A 27,138-nucleotide genomic window follows, 5' to 3' on the forward strand; every position below is an offset into this window, starting at 1 on the left:
ACGGACCGACTTTAAGCTGGTAAATAATATATTTTTTTTCTTTACCAAATTCTAACAGAAAACGAGAGTGCCCGAAAGGGAAAACCGAGCCGAGCCGCCATTTTGAATCCTCATTCACGGCTGTAATGCAAATTGCTTCCTCCTCGGTATACAAGTGCACTTCCATGGCAGGAAAAAAAAAAACTACATTTTGCCGCCTATGTAGTCCCCTATTTATACAAAATTGAGTCATTCAGGATTCAGCCATGTTTTTGCTCGGCGTTAGCAGCAGTTAGAGGTTTTTAGCTTTCTCCTGAAATGTTTTTTTTTATTTCTTCTTTCTCAGGGTAGTAAAACTCACTTTCGCTGTGAATACTGTCATTATCGCTATCCATGCTGTAAAATTAATGCTATGATGCTGAGAAACGCTGGCAAAAATTTATAAGATTTGATAATCTTATAAATAAATCTTATTAAAAAAAAGAAATGTAGAAAAAAAAATTGCGACCATGTTTGTTATGAATGAGCGAGTTGCCTGAGTCCGTAACCGGGGTCCGTACCGTAGGATACAGACCCGCTCGCCAGCCAATCAGAGCGCAGGATTTGATGGAAACCGCACCGCGAGAAAGAAATGTTATTTACCAGCTGGGAGGTCCGTATCGTGAAATACCGTGACCGAGGTCTTGAAAGTGAAGGCCGAGGTCACGGTATTTCACGATACGGACCGACTTTAAGCTGGTAAATAATAATTATTTTTTTTCTTTACCAAATTCTAACAGAAAACGAGAGCGCCCGAAAGGGAAAACCGAGCCGAGCCGCCATTTTGAATCCTCATTCACGGCTGTAATGCAAATTGCTTCCACCTCGGTATACAAGTGCACTTCCATGGCAGGAAAAAAAAAAACTACATTTTGCTGCCTGTGTAGTCCCCTATTTATACAAATAGGAGTCATTCAGGATTCAGCCATGTTTTTTTGCTCGGCGTTAGCAAGTTAGAGGTTTTTAGCTTTCTCCTGAAATGTTTTATTGTCTTCCTCAGGGTAGACAAACTTGCTTTCGCTGTGAAGACTGTCATTATCGCTATCCATGCTGTAAAATTAATGCTATTCTCTTGAGAAATGTGAAAATAAATGTTGACAAAGTAGCAATTTATATGTTTGTTGTTGTGAACGAGTGAGTCGCCAGAGTCCGTAACCGGGTTCCGGAGCTCGCCAGCCAATCAGAGCGCAGGATTTGACAGAACCCGGACCGCAAAAAAAAAACAAAAAAATCATTATCTCTTGTGTCGAATAATTCGGATGTTGGTAAGACTCACTGGATGTATCTCAGAATCAAACACCTCTATTTATTCCCCCCGGTGCTAAACGAAGAACACGAGCGTGTGTTTAGCAAAAAATAAACAAATCTATGCGAGCTGACTCGAACGTTCATCCAAAAGAACCGAATCAAAGAGTCGACTCAGCCGTGAAAGAAGCATTACTATGGACTTGCCACGCCTCTTATCTGCCTCAGATTGGAGTGGGAGAAATGGGACCCGACTCACTAAAAGTGATGAACACAGGGATGTAATTGTGATTTTAGATAGAAACTTTGGTGTTGTAATGTAGTTATGTAAGAGTTATATTGGCTTAGTGTGTTAAATCAGCGACGCACCTATTTACCTACCTAGCTAGCTACCTAGCTTAGCTAACGTCAAACTTTTGAGCCTTTTTTATTTTTATTTTTTAAACGTACTAAGCGGTTCGTTATGAAAAACAAACAAAGAAATGTAATTTATAGCTAGTTGAACGTCTTAAATGTCAAATGTGTGTAGTTTTATATGGACGTCAACTGAGTAAACCTCTTTAGGATACTGAACTAGTTTAGCTAGGTGGCTAATGCTAGTCTGGAGACTGTACTTTCTAAGCAGGAGTAGTATTATTACTAGCTGGGCTGCGCGCGCTGATCATGTAGTATTGTCTCAGTATTGCCATCTTGTTTATGATCAACTAAACAGCGGTCAACAAAATGTCACTGGAAGATTATGAGCGACATTATGCGTCTCTTTCGGACTCGGGCTGTGAGTCAGTGAGCGGCGCCCCGGCCCCAGCCCCGGCCCCTGGCCTGTTCAGCGGCGAGGAGGAGAAGTTACACTACATTCCCATCAGGGTGCTGGGCAAAGGGGCTTTTGGGGAAGCCACCTTATACAGACGCACAGAGGTTGGCATCAACACTATCTTTAACTTTTATAGTCTTGCATTTCATCCTTGTTTTCTTGTCCACTAGTGTGTTACAGTCTTAAACTATTTCCACAGACTGTTATGTGCTTGAGGACTTGATTTACTCTTTGCCTCTGAGTTATTTGGTATCTTCACCTCCACCACCACCTCTGACCACCTTTAGTTTTCTCACACAAGTTACAAATGAGAACGTAGTGGTTAGCACTGTTGCATCACAGCAAGAAGGTTCTGGGTTCGAGCCCAGCAGCCGGCAGGGGATTTTCTGTCTGGAGTTTGCATGTTCTCCTCGTGTCTGTGTGGGTTTCCTCCAGGTGCTCTGGTTTCCAAAGACGTGCAGGTTAGGTTAACTATCTACTTTAAATTGTCTATGGTTGTTTCCCAAACCCAGAAATGGGAGGGTTGTGCCAGGAAGGGCATCTGGGATAAAACTACACTCCATTTAATATGACATGGATCAATAGGATTCACATGAACCCTGACCTGGCAACAGTGCTGGACAAGGGAGATGGTGTTGGTGGATTTAATTAATTTATTAGATGGAAGAAAAAAACTGTTTAGAACCGGTGACGCGGTGGTGTAGTGGTTAGCACTGTTGCCTCACAGCAAGAAGGTTCTAGGTTCGAGCCCAGCAGCCAGCAGGGGCCTTTCTGTATGGAGTTTGCATGTTCTCCTTGTGTCTGTGTGGGTTTCCTCCAGGTGCTCTGGTTTCCAAAGATGTGCAGGTTAGGTTAACAGTCTACTTTAAATTGTCTATGGTTGTTTCCCAAACCCAGAAATGGGAGGGTTGTGCCAGGAAGGGCATCTGGGATAAAACTATACTTCATTTAATATGACATGTGGATCAATAGGATCCACATGAACCCTGACCTGGCAACAGTGCTGGACAAGGGAGAAGATGATGATAATGGTGTTGGTGGATTTAATTAATTTATTAGATGGAAGAAAAAAAATATTTAGAACTGGTGACACGGTGGTGTAGTGGTTGGCACTGTCGCCTCACAGCAAGAAGGTTCTAGGTTCGAGCCCAGCAGCCGGCAGGGGATTTTCTGTATGGAGTTTGCATGTTCTCCTCATGTCTGCGTGGGTTTCCTCCAAGTGCTCTGGTTTCCAAAGACGTGCATTTAGGTTAACTATCTACTTTAAATGGTCTATAGCTGTGAATGAGCTTTTTTTGTTTTGTCTAAAAAAACAAACAAACCCTGCAACTGTCCTTTACTGTAATGTACACAAATATGACAGTATATAGTTCTGCACATTCTTGTTTTCATCACTTCTGGGGGGGGGACTTTTTGATCACTCATCCCATACTATAATGGTGCTTGAAAGTTTGCAAACCCTTTATAATTTTCTATATTTCTGCATAAATATGACCTAAACCATCATCAGATTTTCACACAAGTCATAAAAGTAGATAAAGAGAACCCAGTTAAACAAATGAGACACAAATATTATACTTGGTCATTTTATTTATTGAGGAAAATGATTCAATATTACATATCTGTGAGTAGCAAAAGTATGTGAACCTCTAGAATTAGCAGTTAATTTGAAGGTGAAATTAGAGTCAGGTGTTTTCAATCAGTGGGATGACAATCAGGTGTGAGTGGGCACCCTGTTTTATTTAAAGAACAGGGATCTATCAAAGTCTGATCTTCACAACACATGTTTGTGGAAGTGTATCATGGCACGAGCAAAGGAGATTTCGGAGGACCTCAGAAAAAGCGTTGTTGATGCTCATCAAGGTGGAAAAGGTTACAAAACCATCTCTAAAGAGTTTGGACTCCACCAATCCACAGTCAGACAGATTGTGTATAAATGGAGGAAATTCAAGACCATTGTTACCCTCCCCAGGAGTGGTCGACCAACAAAGCTCACTCCAAGAGCAAGGCGTGTAATAGTCGGCGAGGTTACAAAGGACCCCAGGGTAACTTCTAAGCAACTGAAGGCCTCTCTCACATTTGGCTAATGTTCATGAGTCCACTATCAGGAGAACACTGAACAACAATGGTGTGCATGGCACGGTTGCAAGGAGAAAGCCACTGCTCTCCAAAAAGAACATTGCTGCTCATCTGCAGTTTGCTAAAGATCACGTGGACAAGCCAGAAGGCTATTGGAAAAATGTTTTGTGGGCGGATGAGACCAAAATAGAACTTTTTGGTTTAAATGAGAAGCATTATGTTTGGAGAAAGGAAAACACTGCATTCCAGCATAAGAACCTTATCCCATCTGTGAAACATGGTGGTGGTAGTATCATGGTTTGGGCCTGTTTTGCTGCATCTGGGCCAGGACGGCTTGCCGTCATTGATGGAACAATGAATTCTGAATTATACCAGCGAATTCTACAGGAAAATGTCAGGACATCTGTCCATGAACTGAATCTCAAGAGAAGGTGGGTCATGCAGCAAGACAACGACCCTAAGCACACAAGTCGTTCTACCAAAGAATGGCTAAAGAAGAATAAAGTTAATGTTTTGGAATGGCCAAGTCAAAGTCCTGACCTTAATCCAATCAGAATGTTGTGGAAGGACCTGAAGCGAGCAGTTCATGTGAGGAAACCCACCAACATCCCAGAGCTGAAGCTGTTCTGTACGGAGGAATGGGCTAAAATTCCTCCAAGCCGGTGTGCAGGACTGATCAACAGTTACCGCAAACGTTTAGTTGCAGTTATTGCTGCACAAGGGGGTCACACCAGATACTGAAAGTAAAAGTTCACATACTTTTGCCACTCACAGATATGTAATATTGGATCATTTTCCTCAATAAATAAATGACCAAGTATAATATTTTTGTCTCATTTGTTTAACTGGGTTCTCTTTATCTACTTTTATGACTTGTGTGAAAACCTGATGATGTTTTAAGGTCATTTATGCAGAAATATATAGAAAATTCTAAAGGGTTCACAAAATTTCAAGCACCACTGTAGTTTTGTGTCTCCCCAATTAAATACTCAAAGGACTTAAGCCAAAAAAAACCCATTGATTGGATAATTATTGCAGTGATTTAATTTGTTTCAGCTCGAAGCAATTCTTTTAACCCTACCTGATGCAGTGGCTGTGTGTGAAATCACTCATTCACTACTCTCTTCTCACTGTCTAGGGAATTCTATATAAAGGATTACATAGTGAGCTCATTGGTAAAATGAAAAAAGAGAAAAAACATTTTCGGACACTACTCTGCTGCGCCGTTATTTACGTCGTTACTGTTGCACAATTAAAACGTACCAGATCAGTCGGCTGGTGGATTTTCAAAATAATAAATACATGTATGTATTTTTCTGATAAATACATATATAATAATGAACGTATTTCCCACATTAATAAATACAAAGTACTTTGTGTCTGCTGCATCTTTCAGTTCTTTTAAATCAAGGCTGAATACTTTCTTCTTTGCGCGGCCTTTTATTAAATCAAATTTGAGGCTTTTGATTAATTCCTCGCTCTGCACTGTAACTTTTTTAATACTTGTATTTTTATGTCTAATTCTGTTTTAGCTTTTTTTATTCTCTTTTTTTTTAATTGTACTTGAATATCTGTTTATAATGTGTTTCTTCCTCCGTCCATTCACCGCAATCCCCCCTGTTTCTTTCAGCGCGACTGCAATGCATGATGGTATATATTGCTTGGTTAGTAACCATCGGTTGTACACAATTTTTCACGGTGCATTGTGGGATACTATGAGTACGCTATATAGGGTGTAATAATTCTCACTATACATTTGGGCAGCACTACAAAATGGCGAACTCACTATATAGTCCACTATACAGTGAGTAGTGAGTGATTTTGGACACAGGGTGTAAGTAGCTTCTCATTTCTTGAGCAAACATATCGGAAGATGTATCCTGTGGTCATGGAAAAGCTGTTACCGTGTTACAGAAGGGTCAAATTATTGGCCTACATCAAGCAAAGAAAACAATTAAGGAGATTGCTGAAATTACTGGAGTTGGGTTAAAAACTGTTCAATGCATTTTTAGAACCTGGAACAATAGCAGTGAAAAATCTTGACTGACCATGATCAGAGAGATGCACCAATACCACATTTGTGAAAACCGATACGAGTATGAGTACTATCATTTCAGTACTTGCCGATACCGAGTACTACCGATACCGATACTGTTGATGTTATTAAAATATAATTTTTCAAGAATTGCAGCATTTGAATATTTAATAGGCCTACTTTATCAATTTCCCGTGAATGTTGTTTTCTAACTGGAGTGATCATGCACACGGGTTCACATTGACAATCTCCGCTGCTCCAGAAGCGCAGAGTAGCCTTGAGTCCACGTCACACAGCCAGACAGCGCCTCTTCACGGTAGCACTTATCTTTTGCAACATTGTTACAATAATGTTGCAAAACCTAAGCGCTGCTGCGCTCGGCCTACTAGGCCTACATAATGTTGCAAAAGAAGCGCTACCGTGAAATGAAGAGGCGCTGTCTGCTGGCAGTGTAACGTGGACTACAAGGCTATCTGCGCTTCCGTGTGCAACCTCTCTCGATTGTCGTGCAACATTCACTTTCACAGTCCAACTTTCAAAGTCAAGAAAGACTTGCACTCTTGCAACATGTAAGACCGATTGTTGATGAAGGGAGGAGAGAGCAGTGAGTTACCACATGCAGCGTGATCATTTCACTCTGCTGGTCACTTACCCCCTCTATCATCGGCCTTCCGCAACATTGCGGTCTTGGTTGACTTAAGGGTTGTTCTTGTGGTGCGCTTAAACTACTCCAATTACATTTAGCAACAAGACAAGGGCGTGAAAGGGAGGAGCAGTGACCATCGCAACATCACAGAGAGCGCACAAGATAACAGTGGCGGCCGGCGACGATGTATTATTTAATTTCCATCGCCAGTAATGCAGACTAAAATATGACCCCCCCCCCCCCCCCCCCCTCCTCTCGTGCATGTGCGCACATCCTGCTGTGTGCTGCAGAAGAGTTGAATGCCTCGAGCACGCTCTTGTTCAGTCGCAGAACTTGTTAGGCAGACGCTGTTGCTGTCCATTCGCAACATTGCGTCCCGTGCTCGTGGAGCTCCATACCTGTAGATGGGACGTCAATTTCCTTGGTCTTAGCGTTGCCCTCAACTGAAACAAGTTGGAAAACTCAATCAGCCATTTCTTAAAGCTCTCTCTCTCTCTCTCTCTCTCTCTCTCTCTCTCTCTCTCTCTCTCTCTCACTCTTAAACTCTCCCGGTTGGACTCGTACTTAAAAACTCTGCCGGTTGGATTCACCTATACAAAAATCCGATTTTCATTTGTTTGTTAGTGAGTAGCCTGTCCTACAAAACCCTTACCTAGGCGAATAGCCAACATTAAAAAAGGACAACGTTGGGGATCTTAGCGTAGGCCTATCTGCGTATGGCAGCGAAAGGGAGTGGAGTGTGGAGAGATGTTTAAAATGACAGTGTTGGGGAAAGATATTGTGACGGCACTGTTTCATGACTACGCAAACACATCTTCGTCATGGAAAAATGGGTTTTTGTCGAACAATTTTTTTTTTTGTTTTCTGACGAAATTAGCCTACGCTCAATGCTTGAGATTTACAATTTTTTTCCTGGGAGAGGCTTTTTTTTCCTCGGACGGACGCTGGCAAAAGGTGCTTCACGGAACACTATCGGCGCATGGTATAGCCTATCATATTATGCTCAAGCCTGAGCTCAACAATGCAGTTTTTTTTTTCCTCTCTCGAATGGAACAAAAAGCGCTGCGGGGAACATTGGTATCGGCGCATGGGATTGGCACTGGTATCGGTTCATGGTATCGGCAACTGTTTGACAAGTACGAGTATGAGTATATTAGTGGAGTATCGGGGCCGATGCCGATGCCGGTATCAGTGCATGCTTAGAGATCACTTAAATGCTTAAAGTCAAATCGCAAAACAAATCAACACTAGAACTCATGGCTATGGTGACTAGTGAAAGTACAAACATTTCCACGTGAACAATGTAATGAGAACTCACAGGATTGGGACTAAACAGCTGTGTGGCCAGAAGAAAACCACTTAGTGGTGAGGCTAATCTGAAGAAAAGGCTTCAGTTTGCTAAGGAGAATAAAGATTGGACTCTGGAGCAATGGAAAAAGGTTATATGGTTTGATAAGTCCAGATTTACCCGATTCCAGAAGGGTGGGTGTGTCGGGTAAGAAGGAAAGCGCATGAAGTGATGTAGCTTTTATCTCTTTTCTCGAGGACCGGAGTTTTCAGTTGATGAAATTTTAAGTATGATACCGTGTATAACTCTCCTACTTATTGCTCATTTCATAGGGGGACGGAATTGCTGGCATGTGCCGCGCGGGAGCGTCTGCCCAAACTGTAGGCTGAGATGAACTTAGTTTTTGATTTAAAAAAAAATTCCAATATGTAATGCCCATTGTACATGCCTGTTCTTTAATTCAAAATCACCATCTCGATCTTCAGATTGACCGTATGGTATCTGTATTAGATTACACAGCATCCTGTCCAGATAAAACCGAGTTAGTACACACAACAGTTGAAAGGGAAGTGATGAGTGATGTTGAATGTTGCCTGCTTAATATGCAAGACGACCTGCTACCATGATAACATCAGAAGAAAGCTTAAGAGAATTATATGATAGAACTTTTTTCTGGTTTGCACTTCATTTTAAAGGATTAGAGTATTCAAAGACATGAATAGCTAAAATGCAGAAATATAATACTGTAGAGCTCGTTTATATTAAAAGGTGCATTGATTTTTTTTTTTTTGAAATCATCAAATGTGAATTGATTAAAAACAAGTCTCTTGTACCATATTAATCATTTTCACCTGGGAGTCCACCAAGAAGGGGAATTTATTTCCAAGTTGCAAATTTTTGCTGATAAAATTAATGGCTTTGGGGTAAAAAAAAAAAAAAGCCAAAAATCATTAGCACCCTGGGCCCCGCCCCGGTTTTTTTCAGACTTTTAAGCCTCTGGAGTTGCTTCATTTGGTCAAGTCGAGGCTCAGAAACATTATGGGGCAATAAAATGAAGCCAGCTGATGACCTGAATGACCAGGTTATCCCATCTATGGATTTTTTTTTTTTTCTTCCCTGATGGCACAGACTTAAAATTAGGCCTCAGATTGTGAAAGAGTGGTTCAGGGAGCACAAGGAATTATTTTCACCCATGAATTGGCCACTACAAGATCCGAGTCCCAACCTTAACCCCTTTGAAAGTCTTTGGAGTGTGATGAAGACTTTACGGAGCGGTTCAACTCTCCCATCATCAAGAGAAGATCTTGGCAAAACATGAATGCAACTCTGGACGGAAATAAATGTTGTGATGCTGTTGTTCAAACAATGCCACGGCGAATGTATGCTGTAATCAAAGCTAAACGCAGTCCAGCAAAATATTAGCGTGTGACTTTTTTTTTTGGCCGGGCAGTGCATGTCCTGCCTGAAAGCTTCCTTTTTGCAGGGTGGCAAGAAAAACATAATGAATATTCATGAGGAAAATGCTCCCTAATTGGCTAGTGAATGCCTTTTGGTACACCACATTTTTGTCTTTAAAAAATCGGTATCAAAACTAGATAGATTTTTATTCACCCTGATCGTATTGCCAGATAGGCTTATGTTTTCTGAGACTGGGTTCCCAAACAGTGTGATCATACATTTAAAGGGGCTGACTCACCCTTTCCAGAATCCAGTTTGTTGGTTTTGTTTTGAAATCATGTGACCACTGCTCTATTAGATTTCTGTGCAGCAAAGCCTCTGCAAATTCTCCAACTTTTTTCTTCATCTACATGTCATACCTACATCTCATGCTTGTGAGACAGCCGAGGCCGGTTCTGGTCTATTACAAAGGAGTAACCATGCGAAATGGGATGGATTGATTTGAAAGTTTTTAAAATATAGCTACTTTGACAAAATATCTTCAGTTTCACATTAGTTTATTATCTATGGCTTAGCACAGACCTGGGCATTTTACGGCCCGCGGGCCGCATCCGGCCCTTTGGTTCATTCTGACCGGCCCGCGTAAGATTAATTAGAAATTACAAAATAAACGTATTTTCTAATTTTACCTCATGCATGGACTGAATGTGCATTGCTTTTATTTTGAAGTTGTGTTCAACAAAAACGCAATGCGCGCGACATGAACATGACATGAAATCCCACGAAACCTAATCCCGCGATAACTACTTCCGTAATTTGTCCAGACCAGCCACAAACTTGTACGTCATCCTTCAAACGGTCCAGCCAATCACATAGTGTGACGTCACCAGCAGGCGCCGGAGCCCGAGCCGATCTGTAGATCTGATACCTACACCGAATCAACTGATGATCAGCTGTGTTTCGCATCTCCACCTCAGACATTCAACCTGACTCTGATGCACTCGTTAAAGACCAACAGAGACTAGATTTCTCTCATTGAACAAATAAAAAACTGAAAAACACCAAATGAGGTGATTAGACTACAAATATGGGCATCATTATTATATGATGTGTCTTGCTTGATATTTGGAGTAGAAAGACAATATTGTGATGTCTTTATTGTGTTTTGGGGTGAATGTGACTGAAGAAAAACGGTACAAACGTTCACATTTTGTTAACCATTGTTTTGGGAAATTTGATTGAATAAATGACATTTTTTGTAAGGCAACCTCGTTTCTTCCATACTCTTACCAGTCTTAGCAGCTTGTAAAAACAATGTTATTTATTGCTTTATATAAAGAAATACAATTAATATTATGCAGAATTTAGTTCAGCCTTTTGGTCCGGCCCTCCACAAAATTTTCTGTTTCTCATGTGGCCCCATGGGAAAAATAATTGCCCACCCCTGGCTTAGCATGTCACTGGATTGTTGTTCAAACAGTGGAATATCCATGGATGCGAAAGTGGCGACTTGGCCTAGGGGCTTTTGGGAAGGGTGAGCTGGCCCCCCTTCAGGCATTCACCAACCAATCAGGTAACACTTTTCTCATGAATATTCATGCATTTACCCTGCCACCCTTCAAAAAGGAAATTTGTGTCTTGCCCCAAGGCCAAGTCTTTCTTTACAGTAGCAGCTTGTTAGCAGCAAACATGGTTCGTCAGTGCAATTTTGGTGGTGTGTCTTCCCACACACTATTCTCTTTTCACCCATCTCTTGGCTGCTTAGCATTGTTTGGGGCTCATTCATTTTGAAGAAGGTGGAATTTGTTTACCACTATGTGCCAGGAACAGCACAGGAATGGAGGAGTGTTTTACCAACTTGGGTCTGATCAATCCCAAGTTGGCTTGCTACTTCAGACTGATCGAGCCTCCAATTCTGTATCATGTCAGAGCTTGTCAAGCAAGTAATATTTTTGAAATGATGTAATGCGAGGCGTCGGACACATGACCACGCAGCTTTTCATCAGCATTGCTGACAGTTGACCTCAGTTCAAACTTGTACATCAAAACTCCAAAACCACATGGCATCTCGTAAGGGTCTTTGTTACAGTCAAAAGGAGTAAGTGAAGGTGGTAGTGAAAAATCTTCCACAGTTGACAAAAGGCTCTTGCTCAACTCCTGTTGTTCTCCTTATTTACTAGTTCTGCAAGTTGATGTCATGTTTGTTTTGATTCAGCAGGGGTGTGGCGTATATCAAACATGTATCTGTTGGCTGTTGTGTAAAACCGGTGAAGCACTTCAACATGCCATTACTCTGACTCTCCCTCAGGATAATTCCTTGGTGGTTTGGAAGGAGATTGAGCTGACCGGTCTCTCGGATAAAAAGCGTCGAGATGTCATGAATGAAATCAGCATTCTGTCCATTCTCCAGCATAACAATATCATAGCGTATTACAACCACTTCATGGACAAAAACACCCTGCTGATTGAGCTGGAGTACTGCAACGGTCAGAAAATGCTTTTTATATTGCGTTCCATTTTGCTGGTTGATGAACCTGTAACATTATCGAACGTAAAATCTCTAGGTGTTGAATAAAAACATCTTGCACATTGTTTTTCCAGGTGGAAATCTGTATGACAAAATTAACCAACAGAAAGGACAACTCTTTACACAGGAGGTACTATTTTAAAACAATTCATATTGGAAGATTTTTTTTTTGTTAATTTTGTCTTATTGTGACAGTCATTTTGATTATTTTCTCAGGTTGTTATATGGTATCTTTTCCAAATTGCATCAGCTGTGGCTCATATTCATAAAGCTGGTGTTCTGCATAGGTATGAATTGAATATCTGGTACGTCTAATAAAATATTCCAGCTAAAGAAAATTGAGTTGTGATGGGACCGTACGTTTTGTCTTGTTCACCTTTTTAAAGAGACATAAAAACATTAAATATCTTCCTCACCAAGACGAACTTAATAAAGCTAGGAGACTATGGTTTGGCCAAGAAGCTGGATTCAGAGTATTCGATGGCAGAGACAGTGAGTGAAATAAGCTACAATTTTATTTATTTTTTTCCTTTTGAATCTGATTGAAATAAGACATCACTAATATAATGTATAATTTAATCGATGAGCCTCAGGCATCACATCACTCACTTAATTTGCCTCACTCTTACTCTGCAGAAACTGCTATACCTTATAAAGTGTCCTGTAATTTGTGTTTCCAGTGTGTCGGCACTCCATACTACATGTCACCGGAGCTTTGTCAAGGGGTCAAGTACAACTTTAAATCAGACATCTGGGCCATGGGCTGCGTTTTATTTGAGCTTCTGACTCTCACCAGGACCTTCGATGCAACGGTATTTATCTAAGCCCATGTTTACATTAGACCGTATCAGCGGATCATCAGATTAACGTTTTTAAAACGATTAGCGTGCACACAGCAACACCAATACACGGATACGCTCGGCTCCGCAGGCATCCTGCGCTCCAAATCACTCCGCCCTGAACAGCGAGTGCCCTCTGGAGGGTGCGCACTCCGGCCCTGCGCAGCTCACAGAGCGCGCGAGTGAAGTGCACAAGCTGTGATTCGGGACTGAGCCGCTGTGTGTGTGATCCCAGCGCACATCACTTACCACTTGCAAGTGGAAGGATGGCAAGCCTAAAGACAATCATAACTACACAATGGGCAGTATTTGCATCAGTATTTGCAGTATTTTCATACTTTTATACTCTTTAATGAAAGGTGATACAAGGCGGAAGTCCGCGCCGTTTTTCAGCAGTCGCGTCACATGACCAACGCCAGCGAATCAGGAAGGTGGATGTCACAGTGACGTTGTCCAATGACGACGCCAGCTAGAGCTCAGCACAGCGTATCCGCGTATTCTCAATGTTTACACAGCACCGGACCAGACACGATCTGGATTGAATACGTGGACCCTGGCAGATTCCCGTTTCCAGGCGGTTTAATGTAAACGGACAGTGCATCCGCGAAGAAGACGAGACAGATACGGTCTAATGTAAACTTGGCCTAAAACAGCTGTGTCTTTTAAAGCTGGCTTACAATTTGTTGTTAACCCCATCACTGGCTGTTAGACCCAGCATTGTTTATTGCCCATTTTCAATCTCCAGAATCCTCTGAACCTGTGTGTGAAGATCGTCCAAGGCAACTTTACTATGGAGATGAACTCGGATGTTTATTCACCAGAGCTCAGTGAGATAGTCTATGCATGCTTAGATCAGGTGAGCAGATCTAAAGACATCAAGGTTTTTTTTTTTTTTTTTTTTAAATAAATGAAAAGCTGTGGTCATGTCATCTCATGTTTGTGTATGGAGATCGTTGCCTGTGTAGTAAGACTTACAAATAATGTGGTTTGGACAAGGACAGTACAAAATAATTAAAATGGACAGGCGAACACGAGATTGTAAATCAGCAATAATGAGTGCGTATGTTTATTTAGGATCCAGAGAAGAGACCTACAGCTGATCAGATTCTTGACTGGCCTATCATCTCCTGTGATAAACAGTGAGTATTAAGAAGGCAGTAAGAGCAAAAGCTTGGTTCATAAAGAATGATTAAAAAAAACAACAACAAGCACACAGTTTATTCAGTAGCACAGAAACATTACCTTTGTTTTTAACATTGAGTGTGTGGCACTGTGACATCTAGACGATATTTCTTTGTTGCTGAAGTTTTAGCTTTTGCTTCTGGGTTTCTTAGTCAGGCGACTCATTTTAGATTTTTCGGATCACGGATCCGCCGACGGCAGTTAAATACTACCGCTAGAAAAATAAAAAGTCTGTGCGTATTTTTATTTTAACCGCCGAAACGTACAAAAAGAGATGTTAAAAAAAAAATAGTCACACATTTTTCTTGTAACAGCACTGTATCCCTGGTACTAGGTCGTATTTCTTTTAGTAAAAAGTATTAGAATCGCAAATACAAACGACAATGTGTGTTGCATATATCCACTTCAGCCGAGTCCGAAAACGAAACTATTTACGACGTTGAGTATTCACTTGAATATTTTTATGGTATTTACGACCACTTTACGACAGTGTCAACCTCGTGCTGACCATGGCTGACGCTGACAGCATGGATTCCGAGCTATCGCCTCAACTGTACGTAAGCATAAAGTGTGGTAAAGAAAAGTCTTTTCACTGTCTCACTAACCAAAACGTGGGCGATTTCGTCTCTCAAGCGCAGAGATGCCTACTAGTACGGATTGGCCGTATTTTGTACGGAAAAGTTACGTAAATACGATGTTACGGCAAACAGTGTTATTCTGTACGGAATTATTATAAAGTCTTAAAAAATTCCAGTGAGTTGTTTATAAATGTCCAAGCGACTTTTTCAGTCCATGCGCGATTCACGGCTAGGCTATTTATTTTTACGACAACCGCACATGCTGTGTGTGACATGCGCAGATACCGCACATGCTGTGTGTGACATGCGCAGATACCGCACATGCTGTGTGTGACATGCGCAGATACCGCACATGCTGTGTGTGACATGCGCAGATACCGCACATGCTGTGTGTGACATGCGCAGATACCGCACATGCTGTGTGTGACATGCGCAGATACCGCACATGCTGTGTGTGACATGCGCAGATACCGCACATGCTGTGTGTGACATGCGCAGATACCGCACATGCTGTGTGTGACATGCGCAGATTCCGCACATGCTGTGTGTGACATGCGCAGATTCCGCACATGCTGTGTGTGACATGCGCAGATTCCGCACATGCTGTGTGTGACATGCGCAGATTCCGCACATGCTGTGTGTGACATGCGCAGATTCCGCACATGCTGTGTGTGACATGCGCAGATTCCGCACATGCTGTGTGTGACATGCGCAGATTCCGCACATGCTGTGTGTGACATGCGCAGATTCCGCACATGCTGTGTGTGACATGCGCAGATTCCGCACATGCTGTGTGTGACATGCGCAGATTCCGCACATGCTGTGTGTGACATGCGCAGATTCCGCACATGCTGTGTGTGACATGCGCAGATTCCGCACATGCTGTGTGTGACATGCGCAGATTCCGCACATGCTGTGTGTGACATGCGCAGATTCCGCACATGCTGTGTGTGACATGCGCAGATTCCGCACATGCTGTGTGTGACATGCGCAGATTCCGCACATGCTGTGTGTGACATGCGCAGATACCGCACATGCTGTGTGTGACATGCGCAGATACCGCACATGCTGTGTGTGACATGCGCAGATACCGCACATGCTGTGTGTGACATGCGCAGATACCGCACATGCTGTGTGTGACATGCGCAGATACCGCACATGCTGTGTGTGACATGCGCAGATACCGCACATGCTGTGTGTGACATGCGCAGATACCGCACATGCTGTGTGTGACATGCGCAGATACCGCACATGCTGTGTGTGACATGCGCAGATACCGCACATGCTGTGTGTGACATGCGCAGATACCGCACATGCTGTGTGTGACATGCGCAGATACCGCACATGCTGTGTGTGACATGCGCAGATACCGCACATGCTGTGTGTGACATGCGCAGATACCGCACATTTGTTCGCGCTATTTGATACAGTAGAATGGCCATGCATTACACCCAGTCAAAAGGGCAATGGATACGCGCACTGCAAACTGTGTAGAACTGACATTAACATCACTCGTGGTGGTCGCGATGACTGCACGCGGCATGTCAACTCCAAAAAACATATGGAGTATGCTGAAATGGCGAGTCAGGCGGAAAGTAAATCTGGGGGTATCCAGCAGTTTTTTACGAAATCTGTGGATGAAAAGACACGGAACGTGACACGTGCTGAAGCGGTGATGGTTGACCTATGCTTGGAGTTGAACTTGTCAGTTAGTGCCATGAAATGTGAGTTAAACTTATTCAGTTTCTTTTTACATGTCTGATTTTTATTCACTGAAATATCAAACACTGGCTGTACTTCTTTAATTCAAAGTCTTTTCAGTGTTGCAAGTGCAAATGTACATGTAGTATGATCAAAAACAGAATTTTATGATTAGTGCTGTTGGGATTGTGGCAAAAAATTGATCATTCCACTGTTTTAAATACAATTATAAATGTCATTTTATTCAATGTCTCTTCTGAAGCATTATGCTGAAGTATTTATATATTGGGACATTAAGATAACAATGTCGGACTCTCTTTGGCATGAAATAAGAGATTTTTATTTTATTTTATTAGAATCCGTTAACAGGTAGAACATTTTGCCAGGCAATATAATATAATACTTTTGAGGAGTTACATTCAATACCAATGATTGGTAGTCAACCGTAATGTCTGCAAACAGGGAACACTATTGTATTTATAAAAATGTGATATATTGTATGCTCTAGAAATTTGTTGAGTGGAAATTCAGTTGAGATGGCTGCTCGCGTTTTGTTTATTCAATTCACACAAAACAGTTCTTTTTAATAATTTAAATGTTAAACATATTGGTGTGTGTGTGTGTGTGTGTGTGTGTGTATATATATATATATGTGTGTGTGTGTGTGTGTGTGTATATATATATATATATATATATATATATATATATATATATATATATAATGGAAATGTGCATAAATTAATGTTACTGAAAGTCATTCCAAAATACTGAAAAATGTTTTCAAGAATACTGAAATTCAAAATTTGGGGTAGGCATCTCTGTCTTAATCCGACATTGAAATTTTGCCATGCAAAAAAAAAAAATTGGATGACATTTTTATTTTTATTTTGACCGACATCAAAAATATGTTGAAAAAATCCGTGAACCTAAAGATAAAAAATGGGTGGCCTTACTTTGAATTTATGCAGTACTATGCAAAAGTCTTGGGCACCCCCCTCCTCAATGTTTTATTTTATGACTTTTGCACTGTTGGATCAATAAAAACACTTTACATTTCCAAGCATTGCTTTTCCAAGCAATACTAAATTTTCCAGAAAAATATTTGTGCATCAGTAAACAAAGTAGCATTATGTATTCGTCCACTTTTCTGCAAAACAGAAGCAAAAGCTAAAGTTTCCAGAAGAACTGTGGCTGCTTGTCGAAGATGCTTAGAAAACCTCCCAGCCAAGATTTTTATAAAACTGTCTGAAGTGTCCCTGGGCAAACAAATGCGTTTTTAAAGGCAAAGCGTTGTCATGCCGAATATTGATTTTATTTAATTCAGTGTTTATTTTACTAGAACTTTTGAGAAATTAAATCGTTTTTAAGGTATTTTTGCTTTCCAGCATTAATTCACACGTACCTCAGAGTATTGCACTGTATTGTATGTCCTCCAGATTAACTATTAGTGAAGCAGTTTAACTTAACAGTTATAATAGTTGGAGTTTCAATTTGGGTTTTCTTTCTTTCTATTTACTTTTCCAAGATATAAAGTTTTACTTTCAGGACAAAAGCACAAAACATAATTGTTTTTTTGGAAAGGAAACCTAACAAAAAAAAAAACCCACCTCAATGCTTGCAGGAAGTTTGAGGGGCGTGTGGCTGCACTGAATTCAGCTTCAAAGAAGCCCAGGTATGTGTAACACTTTCTAACAGCCTTTAGCAACGCTATTTCTAATATCTGTTTTTACAAGTTTAGGATTTACTCTGTACATTTATTTTTCTTTAGGCTGAGCACCGTATCAGACACTCCAGTTGCTGTAGTAACCACCCGTTCAAGAGAGGTGCATTTCTGGGGAGGAGGGAAGTTCACCCCTCAGAAACTGGACGTGTTTAAGGGTGGCACTAGTGCTCAGCAAGTGTGTGCAGGGGAGACGCATTTCGCTGTGGTTACTGTGGAGAAAGAGCTTTACACTTGGGCTGTAAGAATCTTATTTCAAACTTTCTGCACATCAGTATAATCTTGTTTTGTCTTTAATAGTACACCTTACAAATTCTTTCATTGGAAAAATTGCTTGACCTAACCTTGCAGTATAAAGCTGCATAATGTTTCTAGTTAGTAGACAGTTGAGAGGATCCTGAATTTCGCTACGTTCACACTGCAAGGCTTAATGCTCAATTCCGATTTTTTTGTGAAATCCGATTTTTTTGTGAGGTCGTTCACATTAACAAATATATGCGACTTGTATGTGATCCTCAGTATGAACGAAAAGCGACCTAAAAGTGTTCCGCATGCGCATTGCAGGATACGACGACGTCACACGCAGTGAGCATGGCCAGTGTTTACGGAAGTAAAACCGCCCGGTTGCGGTATGACCCATCCAATCTAGCTTGAATAGCTGCATCCCCCCAAATGGAAATCAGCTCCCTAACCTCTGCGTCCTTCCATTGAGAAGATTCAGAACCTTCACAGCCCGAAGCGTCCCTCGCATTGATGTCATGCGCAGGGGCGCAGATACGTTTTTTGAACTGGGAGGGACAAAAAACTGGGGGGGGGGACAAAGCTGCCAGCAAACCAACCCCAACCCCGATATGCCTGTCAAACTTGTTGTTAGTAACCATAGCAACCAAGCTCGAGCTCGCAACCTGTGCAGTCTGCGCAGCTCAACCAACCGAATATCAGTCTTTGTTTTATGTGAGTTGTTGCAACTATGTATACACTGCTGTGCACCTCAATAAACAGAATGGTAATTAGTCTTTTGATTTTTCCGTGAGGTTTGCCTTATACAAAGAAAGACAGCATAGACGTTTTTTCCTCCCTATAAGTGGGGGGGACCGAACGAGGTGAATTTAAATCTGGGTGGGACGAGTCCCCCCCTCTATCTGCGCCCGTGATTATGCGCCATGTTGTTGTAACTTTTTTTGAGAGACCCGCCGCCTACTTCAGCACAGAATAGTGACGTTTGTGGCTTGTTGATGACGTGTAAGTCGGATGAATGCGACCTGGCGGTTCAGACTGAAGTCGCATATGAAAAGAGCGGATAGGGATCGGAATTAGGACCACATATCCAAACGGCCTGGGTCGGATTTGAAAAAATCGGATCTGTGTCGTTCATATTGTCAATAAAAGATCGGATACAGGTCACATATGGGCGAAAAGATCGGATTTGAGTCACTTCAGCCTGCAGTGTGAACGTAGCCTTTGAGAATTGTTCTAACAATAGATTTGTGTGTTCTGTTTGTTGACATGGTCATGTAAATGTTCTTTTAAAAAAAAAGTTGCCTCTTGCTTTGAGAGACAACTTAATTTTTTTTTCCAATGGACAGTTTGATCTACACTACCGTTCAAAAGTTTGGGGTCACTTTGAAATGTCCTTATTTTTGAAAGAAAAGCACTGTTCTTTTCAATGAAGATCACTTTAAACTAATCAGAAATCCACTCTATACATTGCTAATGTGGTAAATGACTATTCTAGCTGCAAATGTCTGGTTTTTGGTGCAATATCTCCATAGGTGTATAGAGGCCCATTTCCAGCACTCCAGTGTTCTAATGGTACAATGTGTTTGCTCATTGCCTCAGAAGGCTAATGGATGATTAGAAAACCCTTGTACAATCATGTTAGCACAGCTGAAAACAGTTGAGCTCTTTAGAGAAGCTATAAAACTGACCTTCCTTTGAGCAGATTGAGTTTCTGGAGCATCACATTTGTGGGGTCGATTAAATGCTCAAAATGGCCAGAAAAATGTCTTGACTATATTTTCTATTCATTTTACAACTTATGGTGGTAAATAAAAGTGTGACTTTTCATGGAAAACACACAAAATTGTCTGGGTGACCCCAAACTTTTGAACGGTAGTGTACGTTCTATTGTCCGTGTATTGTGCTGTACTTGACATCAATGCTTCAGTTGTGTTAACTAACAAGTATGATTATTTCCTCTTGTAGAGTGTGCAAGGTGGTGCTAAAATGGTAGGCCAGCTTGGGCATGGGGATCAGGCCTCATACCGACAACCTCGCAAGGTAGAACGTCTGCAGGGAAAAGCCATCAGACAGGTGTCTTGTGGGGCAGACTTTACTGCCTGTATAACTGGTAAGTAAAGTTTAAAGGCTTCTTGATTCTTTTCAAGCTGTATGAGGTTTAAGAAATCGTAATCGTTTGATTACTTCAGTAGGTTTTATTGCTCTATTAATCAAGCCGAATGCGTGTTCAGGTTTGTGACTGTATTTCTTTGATCTTTCCAACCAGACGAGGACCAAATGTACATGTTTGGCTCAGACTATTATGGCTGTATAGGTGTGGAGAATGAGATGGGTATGGAGGTTCTTGAGCCGGTTCTGCTGGAGTTCTTTCAGGAACGACCAGTGCGACAGGTGTCCTGTGGAGACAACCATGTGGTAGTGTTGACGCACGGTGGAAGCATCTATTCCTGGGGCTGCGGAGAACATGGTAAACACTGTATATGTTCCGAGTACCACCAAAGAGTATTGAGTTTAAAGTAACATTTTATTAACAAGAGATTGTTCTGCGCAGGTAGACTTGGCCTGGACTGTGAGGACGACTTTGCCTCGCCTATGCTCGTAAGTATGTAGTGCGTTTGCGTTAGCCTTGCAGGCATTTCTGGTAAATGTTTACATTGCATCCATATAATCTGTGCTGAACTGTTTGTATACAGTTCAATGGTGCAGGTACGTACTGGTACATGTATTATGCGCACTACAGTTGTATTACTAATTATTTAATATTATTGTGATGGTTCTAATACAGTACTGAGCATAGTATTTATAACATATGGAGAGCAGACAAGCTTCAGCTTGAGTTATTGATAGTGGTTTAATTGCGTGATACCGAAATTATTCCTTATATTGTCAGTATTTTTAGGTTTGCATCATCTTCCTAAATGTGCTGTGTGCAAATCAGTGTGTTATTTTCTGTATTCTGCCTCCATCATATGTGCACTAATGCAGGTGGAAGTACCAAAGGGTGCCTGTATTGACTCAGTCTGTTGTGGCAACGATGGAACGTTTTTCCTTACAGAGTCTGGAAAAGTCTTGACCTGTGGAAACAACGAGTTTAACAAGCTAGGTCTCAATCAAGGCATTACTGGTATCAAGAACCACCCTGGGGAGGTATGGACCTCACGGAGGGCGCACACTATTGAAGCAATTTCTTGTCTGTCTTACTGTTTTGTTTGTTGAACCTTCAGAATGTCTAAGAACATCTAAATTTCCAACAATTAGGGTTGTCAGGATATACCGTACACAACAACTCTGACTTTAGTAAAGCTGCTTGCCCGCTTTAAGATCCAAATCATTGCCCCTGGGAAGACCCATACAGCAGCCATCGATGGTAAACATTTATTGCTTCTTTTTTTTTTTTTCCTCAATATGTCTCTTGGATTTACATTGGAGACAAAATTACTAATCACTTTCTATACAGGACAACTTTTAGAATAACTATTGGACCCTGGATACCACATATTCAGTTTCGATTTTCTGGTCTATGTATATGCAGAACGGGGGCGTCTGATGACGTTTGGCTGTAATAAATATGGCCAGCTTGGTGTAAAGGACTTTAAGAAACATCAAGGGGTTCAGCTGCTTTTAGGACCCTTTGGGGGAAAAGTTGTCTCCAAAGTATCCTGCGGAGATGGCTTCACAATTGCTGCCACAGAGGGTGAGCAAAGAAAATATCACTGGAAAAAGGGAATGTACAAGAAGTATACTGAAATTAAGTGAAGGTGCATGAAGTATTGACAGCCGCTATTTTTATTTTTTTTTTCCCCCCTTCAGATAATCAAATCTTTGCCTGGGGAAATGCAGGAAATGGACGTTTAGGCATGCCTGCTGATCGAGGATTTGGCTCTGAGGTTTGCCCTGCTCTTCCCCGCCCCATATTTGGTTCCCTACATCATGTACCTGACTTGTCGTGCAGGGGTTGGCACACAATCATTGTCGTGGGTAATTGGCTTACTTTCTCCCCCACCAAATTTGCTCTTAAAAAAAATCAAAATTGGTTGATGGTAAAATATGATGAGTATGAATAACAAATAGGCTTCAGCGTTCGAACGTGAACCGCCTGATCCCATCCAATTTTTGTGTTTCTCACAGAAAAGCTGCTTAACTCCAAAACAATTCGTTCAAACAGTAGTGGATTGTCCATTGGAAGTGGTAAGAAAGTGTTTGGTATTTCTGTTCATATACTTGCACTTACTCTTATTGAGTGCTTAATTTACGTTGTGTAAATCTGGAGTTTGAGGGGGTTTATTTTTGGAGCATTGACCTGAATTCATTCATTCATTCATTCATTCATTCTTTTGATTTTATTTCTGTATTATTGTTAGGGATAGGTCCGAGCCCTGGCTCCTCTATGGACTTGGATATTGAGTCTGGATCAGACTCTGAGCTGCGAGAGGGCATTATGGGAGGCACTGTGGAGGTTGACCTGGAGGAGAGAGGTCCTGAGACTCCGTCAGTTGTCTTGATGGAGAGCAAGACTAATGAGAGTTCTTGTCCATCTTGGCTCCGTAAAGTATGCACAACCAGTTACCTCAATAAAGAACTACTTCTCTAGAACAGGTAGCCTCCCGTAAGGTTCCTGGATTCACTTCCAGTCTTCCCTGTTCAGGAGCTGCAGGATGCAGAATTCATTCCCATGCCTGATGGCTCTAGAGATTCCATGTCTAGCCCTCTGGCTACGCCCTTCACAGAACGTGCCACGCTCCCATATTCAGAGCTTCAAGAACTAAAGGCAGCTGCTGCAGCTGCTGCTAGTGGGAATGGCTTCATGGTAAAGGCTTTACAAACATTACAACCTTTTTGTTACACTTGGCGGTTTCTTGGGTTGTTTAATTTCAAAGTATTTAAAAAAATATTGTATTTCAGTTTTAATGTTCATGTATGATATGCGTGTGTGTGTTGTAAGCAAACAGTATGGGTAGACTATGAGAGCATAAATGGCTTGGACTCTGGAGCTTGGAAGAAAAGTAACCTGCCACAACAATGTGCACAACAGACCTGCTGCCAAGCGAGCAGTGAGCTTGCACAGGTAAGAGTTTCACTCAAACATGAGCATAAAAATAGACAACTTTGTTTTTACTGTCTCTCCCACTAGGTAATGGAGACATTTATATTTTCAGGTCGTCTGTCTGTCCAAGATTCTTGTTATTGTGATTATCTCAAGTACGAATGGTTGGTTGGTTGGTTGTAGGATTTATATCGAATTATCATGGAAACTAGGAGATCAACTGATTAGATTTTTGAATGCTTGCCATACAGGGATGTTACTTACACGGTTGGCTTCAGGAACTAAAGGCCCATTTTTGGCTAGCGACGATTTTTGCCATTATTCCATCCGTGCATGTGTCTGTCCAGAGATTTTTGCTAGTGTGATATCTGGGGGGGGGGGAGTGAGTGAATGTTTGAAGGATTTATATGGAGTTATCTTGAAAACCAGCAGATTACATGATTAGATTTCAGAATTGATCCTAACAGGGTCAAGGTCAAACGTCTGAGAGAGTTTTTCTTCAGTAGGTTCCTTCCTGGGCGGCACGGTGGTGTAGTGGTTAGCGCTGTCGCCTCACAGCAAGAAGGTCCTGGGTTCGAGCCCCGGGGCCGGCGAGGGCCTTTCTGTGTGGAGTTTGCATGTTCTCCCCGTGTCCGCGTGGGTTTCCTCCGGGTGCTCCAGTTTCCCCCACAGTCCAAAGACATGCAGGTTAGGTTAACTGGTGACTCTAAGTTGACCGTAGGTGTGAATGTGAGTGTGAATGGTTGTCTGTGTCTATGTGTCAGCCCTGTGATGACCTGGCGACTTGTCCAGGGTGTACCCCGCCTTTCGCCCGTAGTCAGCTGGGATAGGCTCCAGCTTGCCTGCGACCCTGTAGAACAGGATAAAGCGGCTAGAGATAATGAGATGAGGTTCCTTCCTGTTTGGAATGTATTTTACGGCTGTTTCTGGGATAAAACTTGGTAACAGAAAGGACAAGACTCGAGGTGGAGGCATCCCCATCAACACTGCTCATGTTGAATTGTTTGTTGTTTTTATTGAAAGAGGTCATATCAGAATAAATCCAAGAAAAGCAGCAGGAATTTGTGTAACGCCTTTAAGTAATTTCAGTTGTTTTCCACATTTATATGCTTTGGTTCACATTTAAGTGTTTTTTTTTTTTTTTCTGTTGTAGCTCAAAGAAATGGTGAAAAAGCAAGACGCAACAATCCAGCAGTTAAAGAAACAGGTGTGTAGCTGTTTGTTTCTGTGTCTGCATGACAACCATTAGGCTGAATCACATCCTCTTGAAGTGTGTTCCATGCCTGGTTTATACTTCTGTCTGTGTATTTCCAAGCACTAGGACCTCATGCCCAGGCTGTCTCGTAGGTGTCTGCTTTCATTTCGTGCATGTAATTTTAATATGTCCACTAGGTGGCAGGAAATGGAAAAATGGAGTAGTAGTAATGCTGGGGATTGCTAGTTATTTGCTTGGGTTGTTTTTTTTTTTTAAAGATTTTCTTCGAAGAAAAAGAAGAGTGTGGGTATCGCACATCAAGATCCTATATAAGGATTTGGGGATGTGCTTGTTAGCCTATCTATGCACTGGAGATTAGGTCCATTAGGATTACAGTGGAATATTGTTTTAAACACTCATCTGTTTCTCGATTTTCAGTATAATGACCAGCTCCAAGAGAACGAGAGACTGCGGAAAGTCATTAATGACCTCAAAGAAGGAGCTGATCATTGTGACAAGAGCAACCACCAAGGGTGCCTACCTGATGATGAGGAGTGAGGGACAGCTGGATAATTTTTATTTTATTTTTTTAAATTTATAACTGAGTACAGCTAAAGATCTTCTCTGAACAGAAACCTCAGTGAGTAGCTGACTGGGGAAGCTGTTTAATAAAAAAAAACGTTAGTCATTTGGACCGGAGTCTTCCTGCTTTCACAGTGTGAGAGGAAGGACTGTGCATCACAAAATCTTTTGCCTCTTGGTAATAATCAAAGATTATTCTCCTCTTGTATCAGTACAAGGATATATTAGTTGGCCACAGCATTCCTGCTGCATCATGTCTGTGTTTATGTGCATGCCAGGCACCAGTGTATACTTTCTTTTATTCTTGAACCACAATATGAATAATTTGGGTTCAGGACTACTCAAGACTTGACGGATCTTTTAATACATCTGTTTGGATTATGGAAGCTATTGCCAAAACAGCACCTGATGAGCTTTAAGCTATTCACATGTGGTGCATTTATCTTCAGTATTGATTTCTACACCAAAATTGTCATGTGTGGTTTTTGTCACAGGAGAAAAAGCATAGACATTTCTTTCAGTTGTGGATTGTGGGGCCTTGCAAAAAAACAATATTTATGTCTCTTAACATACTTTTATTTTGAATAGTTATTGATGCCTGCAACTGAGGAGATGACACTCACTCCAAAATTTTAATGTTATGTGCAAATGTGTATATGAATGGGTTTTCACATATCCAAGAATCTGTGATGATGAATGTACTACTGATTTTTCAGATTATGTATGGTTGTCTCCCTCTTGTGGTTGCAGTGTGTGTTTTTGTATACTCCTGGATGTTTTCTAAATCTTAGGGTGCTTCTTATTTTAATTGTGCCTCCTTGTTGTCACTCCATTTTAAGGAGATGAGGAAGGGGGGAGGACAACAAGAATCAAGGATGAACGTATTTACGAGTTGAGAGATCCACATTTGCTGAAGCATCACATCATGTGTAACATCAATGAATTATGAGGGTATCATAAAGCTGCATATACACAGCCTAGAAGCCAGGTACATTTTACTTGCTTTTTATTCAGAGTTTTTAGTTGTACCTATAAGTTAGTTATAGTGCTTCGTGTTATTGTATCATGTCTTGGACTTTGGTTTTATGGGAGAAGTGGAGCATTTAAAGTGCTGATGACACGAGCATGACTCTATGCAATTTCTTAAATAAACTATACAACATGGCAAACATGTTAGATTTCTGTTATAATTACGTGAAAAGAAGCTGTTGTTACGCGAATATCCAACTTTTAATTGCACAGCGCAAGAAAACTGGGTCTGTGGCTCGCGGCCATGTTGTGACGTCAGCGGAAGAACACGCTGCGGTTCACTGGCTGTTCTACTCTGGTTCTACTCAATGGAAATGGTGCATGAAAACGCCGGTGAACTCTCTAGTGCTAGCTCTTCCTCTTCTGGGAGTCTAGAATTGTGTTGATCTCTTCCGAATAGAATCTATGATAGCCTACCCTCTTTACCCTTTGCCTCTCGTTGCTAGGCGGCGGTTACATGAAAGCCGCAAGCTTTCACAAGCAAATGCATGACTGATATCACGCCGACTTTATGATTACATTTATGATTATCATGTAGAATCTATAGCTCTACGTACCTTTATCTTATGTCGTTTCACAACACATGTTCTGACAGGAGGACTGTCTTTGGATCCGGCATAGCTACTAGTAGACCCCCTCCGGAATACTGGCAGTGTTGCCAGATTAGGAGGTTTCCCGCCCAGTTGGGCGGTTTCAAGTGCATTTTGGTGGGTTTTGAACATATTTTGGGCTGTAAAACTTCAGCAGTATCTGGCAACACATACTGCTGACGTTTTCCAGCCCAAAATATGTTCAAAACCCACCAAAATGCACTTGAAACCGCCCAACTGGGTGGGAAACCTCCCAATCTGGCAACACTGTGTAGGCACTGCTGATGGTAGTAACACACGTTTGTGCTGAACTGAACACCCAAGAGATTCTTTTAAGCTGGGAAGGGTGTCAAAACAATCCAAATCGAAGTGTTCAGAGCACAGGACGGAT

The 27,138-nt window shown here is 41.6% G+C and overlaps 1 protein-coding gene across 1 annotated transcript; it reads left to right on the forward strand.

The window, feature by feature from the left end:
- The first annotated feature begins 1,429 nt into the window (after positions 1–1,429).
- LOC132894591 (serine/threonine-protein kinase Nek9) lies at positions 1,430–26,879 on the forward strand. The gene is made up of 25 exons (XM_060934630.1): positions 1,430–1,527; positions 1,976–2,178; positions 11,829–12,006; positions 12,122–12,177; positions 12,264–12,334; positions 12,434–12,539; positions 12,728–12,859; positions 13,632–13,742; positions 13,961–14,025; positions 17,969–18,019; positions 18,116–18,308; positions 20,273–20,417; positions 20,574–20,774; positions 20,859–20,905; positions 21,293–21,454; positions 21,566–21,674; positions 21,840–22,001; positions 22,118–22,285; positions 22,436–22,495; positions 22,669–22,856; positions 22,953–23,114; positions 23,250–23,372; positions 24,505–24,558; positions 24,985–25,100; positions 25,968–26,879. Exons 1-25 carry the CDS (start codon positions 1,461–1,463, stop codon positions 25,972–25,974), a joined length of 2,937 nt encoding a protein of 978 aa, XP_060790613.1. The 5' UTR covers positions 1,430–1,460; the 3' UTR covers positions 25,975–26,879.
- The last annotated feature ends 259 nt before the right edge of the window (positions 26,880–27,138 follow it).

Source organism: Neoarius graeffei, chromosome 11 (genome assembly GCF_027579695.1).
Source record: "Neoarius graeffei isolate fNeoGra1 chromosome 11, fNeoGra1.pri, whole genome shotgun sequence".
NCBI classification, from domain to species: domain Eukaryota; kingdom Metazoa; phylum Chordata; class Actinopteri; order Siluriformes; family Ariidae; genus Neoarius; species Neoarius graeffei.